Source organism: Nannochloropsis gaditana, assembly GCF_000240725.1.
Source record: "Nannochloropsis gaditana CCMP526 unplaced genomic scaffold scaffold666, whole genome shotgun sequence".
Taxonomy (NCBI): Eukaryota; class Eustigmatophyceae; order Eustigmatales; family Monodopsidaceae; genus Microchloropsis; species Microchloropsis gaditana.
In genome coordinates, this window is record NW_005803287.1 from 2085 (window position 1) to 9192 (window position 7108).

At 52.6% G+C, this 7108-nt stretch overlaps 2 protein-coding genes across 2 annotated transcripts; one reads left to right on the plus strand and one right to left on the minus strand.

Annotated features, from left to right (window-relative positions):
- Window positions 1–1724: 1724 nt before the first annotated feature.
- NGA_0458600 (uncharacterized protein) lies at window positions 1725–3935 on the minus strand. Its single transcript, XM_005853972.1, has 2 exons — window positions 3871–3935; window positions 1725–3585 (listed from the first exon to the last, which is right to left on the minus strand). The coding sequence occupies exons 1-2, from the start codon at window positions 3919–3921 to the stop codon at window positions 2035–2037; spliced, it is 1602 nt and encodes a 533-aa protein (XP_005854034.1). The 5' UTR covers window positions 3922–3935; the 3' UTR covers window positions 1725–2034.
- Window positions 3936–6197: 2262 nt separating this feature from the next.
- NGA_0458500 (ankyrin unc44) lies at window positions 6198–6924 on the plus strand (the record flags this gene model as incomplete). Its single annotated transcript, XM_005853971.1, has 3 exons — window positions 6198–6448; window positions 6543–6833; window positions 6904–6924. Exons 1-3 carry the CDS (start codon window positions 6302–6304, stop codon window positions 6922–6924), a joined length of 459 nt encoding a protein of 152 aa, XP_005854033.1. The 5' UTR covers window positions 6198–6301.
- Window positions 6925–7108: the final 184 nt, after the last annotated feature.

A 7108-nucleotide genomic window follows, 5' to 3' on the forward strand; every position in this document is an offset into this window, starting at 1 on the left:
GACCGTGAGAAAGACGCGCGTCACCAACGGATTTTTAAATTCCAACGGTCGGCGATCCATTGGGAACTTCAACAAGTCTACCCACGCCTCCAGGCACACGGCGGACGCGGCCCGGTTCCCCGCCCCCACGCCTTGCAATAGAAGGTCGGCGGCTTCGATACTGAGGGGCCGATGGAGGGCGAGATGGGCACCCATTATCCAGCCTCGCATCCAGGGGTGACGGACCAGGGAGGCAAAGGCCCGAGCGGCCTGGTAGATCGATCCTTCCTGGCCCTGCGTGATCGCGAACAGGGACATGTACACTGCCAGCCAACGAGCCAATGCTTGGTCCTTGCTGGCCGCAACCTCGTCCTCGGCACCCGCCCTGCCCACGACCGCCTCGACCATGTCCTCCATGGCGCCCGTCACGCGCCCCAGAATAACTTCCTCCACCCCAGCTTGCAACACCCGGATTCCCCCCTGCAAAGCCTCCGCGATGGCTGTCAACGGCTCCCACCCCATCCCCCCGTAGCGGGCCCAGGCCGTTAGTGCCCGCAAGCCCACCACCAGGACGCTTCCCGCCTCCGAACCTGCCCCAGGCCCGGGAATTTCCGAAGCAAGAAATGGCGCGAAAGAAAGCGTGTCCAGCGCCAATTGACAAGCCGTCGGCCCCAAATCCGGGAGTACGCTTGCGACCAAGCCACCCCCAAAGCCTTGCTCGGCGTTTTCAGCCAAGGCGGTCAGGACCAGGAGGCTGACTACCGGCTTCCATCGGCCAGTGGAGAGAGATTGCTGCGCTTTGTTCACACTCCCTGCGTGGGATAGGGCCATGGAGATTAATTGTCGGGTCGCGGCATGGGCTTCCCCATTCCTGTCCTCAATTGCCACAGCTTGTGCGACCACGACCGAAATCAGTTGATTCACGGCTGGATCAGCTATCAAAGTGCTGAGTACACCGCGGGAAGAATTAATTTGAGGGGGTATTTCCGCACGCTTCTCTGCGTAAGCTATGAGGGTCTCCCAAGTGCCCTTGGCAAGCTGGGTCCGTGTTTGTGAAGGCGTGAAGTCCCATTGTTGCCGGACATTTCGACGAAGCACACATGCAATGAAATATGCGTGCGGTGTACCATCTGGAGAACTGGTAAAAAGATCCAAGGATACCTTCCACAGCGACAAAAGTGGGTCAATGCCTGCGCTCAAATCCGGCGTCGACAAGTCCTCCAGGAAGCGCCTCGCCTCTGCGTCCCCTTGGAGGGAGAAGTCAATGGCCCGAACGAGCGTCGCACGGTCGCTGTCATCGGAAGATGTCATAAAATTTGACCAGCTTCCTAGTGTACGGGTGGAATAGACGATGCTCGGATGATGAGTGCTGTGTGGTTTGGGCAACGAGGAGGAACAGGGTATGAAGAAAAAACCTCCTACCCCATGAATGTGACGGGACGACTTTGCTGTCCCTCCCGGTCAAATCTTGATAATTTCTCTTGCCAGGTACTAAGTCCTCGACAAAGTCGCGGACTAAAGCTTCCATTATAGCAAAATTGTCCTTTCTTCCTCTTCCGCGTACCAGGGGCTCCTAAAAACCGTTACACGGGCGTTTCCGATCTTTTCGACGACCCTACAAGCAAGAGATTAACAATGGCAGGAAGACACGAAAGCCGCAGTGCGCGACACGAATGGGAGATCGTTAAGGATAAATCAATGATGGTGCACGGAGTGAGCGCCATGCGAAGCGAGGGAGGCCAAAGGATGTCGATGAAGCGCTTCATTTTTTGTTTTGACAACCTCCCCAGAGGTCCGCCTCTACGTTGCTCCCGCGTGGTCGGCATTCATCACTTCATAATCTCTCTCAATCAAAACCTTGGAGCTTTCAGTTGATCCCATCCCCATGTCAATGATCCTACAGTTTAGGTGAACAGAATCCCCATTCTTCAAAGATGGTGCCCCAGTCCCACGGTATACCGTTCATGCGAATACGAATATCGTTTGGCATACTACGATGTTCCAGCTTACGCAGGACACAATTTTTACGCAACAAAGGCAATATTTTCCCCACAGTTATGGCTGAGGGGTACTGGCAGACAGTGTCGGGAAGTTGGAGGAGAAGGAGCCGTCCAATTCTACCGTCTGTTGCCGCGTCGCAAGCATAGCATCGGAGGGCGCCGTCTTGGTCATGGACATGTCCGTCTTGGGCGTCGCAGTGATCCGTCCCCCCGTCCAGGTCCCCAAACCTGCGCTCCCAGCGCTACTGCTTCTTCTCACCCTGCCTTCCATTTTCTCTTGGGCCACTTCCAAACCCGCCTTGGCGATGAAAAGCACCAATTTGTCGATGGCAAAGGACCGCTCCATCCCTTCCTCCCGGACCGTATCCTCCCTCATGTCCAAGATCGAGGACGCTTTCTTCCCCTTGATAATCACGTCGGTGCGCATGCTCGCTTTTGCCACCTCTGGCCGCATGGCCGGGCGAGGGGCGGCATAGGGGACAAAGACCAGAGTATTGGCCCAGGAGACCCCCAGACATTGGCTCGCGCGCCGACGCACGTGGGAGACTTTTTTCAGGGACCAATTAAAGGGATCCGCCGCAACCAGGGGCTCTACTTTGTCCATGCGGGTCAGGACCACCAGGGGGTTGAAATTTTGCGCCTTGAGCTGTTGAATCGAAGCTTGAAGGCCAGCCATCTTGGCAGGCGCCGTCTCCACCTCGTCGGCCGCCACGAAGACCAGCGCCCCATGCCCCGCAGGCAAGAGGCGTTCCATGGAAGCTTTGTCTGCGTCCGTGGGAGCCAGGACCATGGAGGATGGGATCTCTGTCACACGGGCCGTCAGAGGCGCCCGGAAACGAGGACTGATCGCTTCCGCATTGAGCTCGAGGCGAGTGATCTCGGTGGTCGGTACTATCGAGGTCTGAGGGGGGGGCATGTCCGTTTCTGCCGAAGCCAAAACGTTGCGCAGGCTCTCGACAAAGGTGGTTTTGCCCGCCTGCTCCGCCCCCAGAATGTACAGAAGTAAAGGGGCGGTTCCCAAGGAGGGGGAAAGCGGGATGGGAAACAAGTCTCCCGCAAAATCAATACCGTCAAAGGCGACGTATTGCCGCAAAATGATCATCTCTGGTCCGCCAGGAGTCACGCTGGGACCCGTCACCCGGAGCTCGATGTCGGCTTTGACGTCCTTTAACGTCATTTTGGAACGTTTCGGTTCCGCCAATAATTCCACCGTGACGACGTCCCCCGGGGACAAGCCATCGGGCACAGAGACAGAGCTTTCCTTCCAGTACCCGTTATCGGGCATGAAAACCTTCGTTCCCGGCTCGAAAGACTTGTGGATAGGGACTTGTACTTCCACTTGCAATGCGGCCACATCCCCGGCAGCGTACAGGTGGGCAGGTCGGAGCAGGCTGATCTCCGCCTTCCCGCTTATCTTGTTGGTTGTACGAGACCTGAAGGCCCTTCGCAAGGGGAGCCTGGTTTTCTGCAGCACATCTTGTTTTCGTGCGTGGCTTGACTGTCGGTCTTCCTCGTCCACAACATTGTCGCCACTCGAGGATCTGGCAATGAACCCGTTCTTGCCGTGAATAGGACAGTCCTCTTTGATACGACTCGAGCGCGGAACCTGCCACCAGAGAGGAGAGACAAGTTAAGTATATCTGTGAGTGGAAGCGCCTCATTTTCATTAAGGGATTTCGTACGACTCTGTAGTAAGCTGCAAGGGGGGGAGAGAAACGTACGTGACCGATGATATGGCATGCGGAAATAAAAGCAATGCAAGCATATCAACACTTAATGTTTAATGGACAATGGATAGTCCTATACAATGAAAGTCATATACATATCACGCTGCGTTGCTCCAGTCTACTTTTGCTCATTACCGCTGTCCCTCTCCTCGGGTACTACATACCTGTGGCGTGTTGATTTGCTCGTCGGGCAACCGGGAACACCTTCCCCCCATGGTGTCTTGCCTGTGTACAAAGAGGAAACGTGTTTGAGCTGATAAGTACGTTCAGAAACGAGGATGCGTCGACTACCGAATACGATGGGCTATCAACATTAAACAAACTAGCCGGTCCCGAAGAGGAAGGGTTGGGGGATGCAAATTCTCTATTAATGGGCGTTGCTCCCGCGGACACCTGCGTGTCTGACAGCCTGACATATTTTTCCAGGGGCGAAGAAAATATCAATACCATAGAAAAACATATGCATATGTGTGATTAAGATGCTCGAATGGGCCTATATTTGCTGTATCGGAAGAGTTTCCAGTCCACCTTTTAGACAAGCAACGGCGCGTACTTCTTAGGGAAGGGAGAAACGTTCAGCAAATTCAAATTTTAAAATTGTCGTGTCGTTGTTACCCAGAATCTGAACCTTAAGTATATATTCTTTATTTACCCGTGACTTCCTTTTGTTCCCCGCCTAATTTCATTTAATTTAATCGTCAATATATTCATATTTGGTTTGCATTCAACCAAAGGCTTACTACAGTGTACAAGTGGTGACCGCTCACATTTTCCCTCTCGTGCTATCTTGAAGACTGCGATCCATGCTTTCACACGTACGATCTGAAGACATACATTAAATTATGAATTCTTTGCCTTACTGAGATGGGGTGTGGATGCTACGTTTGGAAAAAAAGGATATTTGGCACAATACAAAGTCCATACTCGGAGGCACGGATTCCTTTTTACTGAATCCTCTTACAATGCGATGAAGAGTAGCGCATCCACGCATTCTCTAATGGCCACACAGTTAAAAAAAAAACAGTTTAAAAAAAAAGAAAAGAAAAGAGCGAATTAAAATTAAAAGTAAGCCTCGATGTATTGATTAGGTCTCCTACTAGAATGCTAAAATTTAGAAAATCCAGATAATAAGAATTAATCCGAGTGCTTTGCTCGACCACTCAGCTAAATATTGCATGTCCGTCTTCCACAATTGCTGTCATCTGATTTAAGACAAAGGCGGACTGAATAAGGATGGTATATGCGGGTCGCACTGACTCGCGGAACTTTCAGTGACGCCATGTCGCTTACCCAAGTTATCACCAACGTGTGTCTTGAAAAAGAGCAGGCACTCATGTACTTCATTGGACATGCAGAAGGCTTATTTTCTACAGCGTTCCTCCCAACTCTGTCTCATATCACCATAAGATCCAAACAAAACTCAAATATAAGATTCAAGCCTCCAAGCTATTTCGACTTTCCGGGAAAAACCTTGGGGGTATCTCGAAAAAGGGAAGAGCGGCAAATACATTGAAGCGTTAAAACAAGTCAAAAGGAATGTCTCTTAGATTTATGAGTTCTTATTCCAAAACGTGAGGAAGTTACCCCTCTGAACACACGGACTGGTGTGAAAATGAAATAAACCGCAGGACAAAAGCTAGAGAGATAGTGTAGGAGAGAGAAATGTCCTCCATTTGCGCTGTAAGTTGGCCAAATAGGACTAAGGTGCGCCAAACGCTACAAAATGAAGTCGAAAGCAGTTAACTTATTGCTTCTCTTCATACGGGCGGATCTTGTGCGTGCGGAGAGTGCCACTCCTGCCAAACGCGGCCCATATTGATTAAAGATACTTTTTGGCACGCAGAAGCTGCCTCTCCTTTCCCCTGCCACTGGATGCCTCGTTGGCAGGAATGTTCAGTTTAGAACGGATTAAGACAGTGTCATTATACTAGGCGCATCCGCTGTCCAATCATCGCATGGGCTGCGGGTGCCGTTGCCGATCACATCAGTGACGCGACTGCACTCGCTCGGCCAGGCGTTGCCCTCCCATCGCCCCAGACCGGATCTCTTTGCAACACTGAAGTCGACAAATTGCGCAAAGCATTGAAAGCGGGTAATTCTTACGAGGGTTGAATACTTTGGGAGGCGTTTAACTGTGGTCCAGGTCTCCTGAGTGGACATCGACCTCATGCCTGACTTTGGCTTTCAGGTCAACCCGCTTGGGAGGAGGTTCTTGCGTCCATGTCATCTCCTTTGGACTGTCACATTCGTAGGAACGGGAACGGTCCACCAAGAGACGGCATGTATATATAGCTGTGAAGGATAGGTGCAACTTTGGATGATGATGTTGTCATTGAGACTCAAAGTGATGACTCTTTATGTATTGAGTTGCTGTAGACTCCAGTATGCCTACCTTCAACCCCGTTTGCTGCTCGTCGGCCCCTTTCCTAGAGTTTCTTTTGAATTTGATGAATCATTTCTCGACATTTGTCTATTCATACACAATAATTCTAGCCATAGGCGTCAGCATAGCCTTTTGACTTCCAAGACCGCAGCAGTTGACTTGATTCCCCTTCGGAAGATCGTGATTCAAAGCTTTCAAGAGTCTAGTACAGCATGAGAAGGGAGCAGGACGGCAGTATAAGCAGTGCAAACGGTCTTGGCAGAGACATAGAGGCCCATGGACCAGATACCATCCTTTATTATGCACGAGCTGGGGACCTGGACGGAATGATGGCCATGGTACAGGAGGACCCGAGCCAAGTGAGGAATAAGGGGCGATACAATGCGCGGGAGATTCACAAGCTGTTATTACTGCGAGAAGGGTCTCACTCGTCTTTTTTTCCCTTCTTTCCAGGCGAATTACCAGCGGATCGTCACCCCCCTTATGTGGGCGAGTTACTGTGGGCACGCGCACATTGTCTCATTCCTCCTGGAATGCGGCGCGCACATCGACCAGGCGGAGGAAGGAAAATCACGCACGGCCCTCTACCTAGCCTCGGGACGTGGCCACGTCCATGTGGTGTCCCTCCTTCTGGAAAAAGGCGCGAACCCGACCTTGAAACGTAAAGGTGGCTGGTGCCCGTTGTCGGTTGCGGCCAGCGAGGGCCACGTGGGCGTGGTCCGCGTCCTCTTGGCCAACCCCAGGGTAGACGTGGACTCGAGAGACGACGATGGGAGCACGGCCTTGTACCGGGCCGCCCTTTGGGGCTGCGCAGGGGCGATTCGAGCATTGTTGAAGAAAGGCGGCAACCCCAGGATACCCGGAGGGGGCGGTTTGTTGCCCGTGGGCGTGGCACGTGCCCGAGGCTACCAGGAGTGTGTCGATGTCCTGGAGGGGGAGGAGAGGGTGTTTGGACTCGCAAAAGCCAGGGCTTTGCGGCGGGTGCGCGCGAGGGTGGTTTGTGAGGAGGGAAGAAGGGG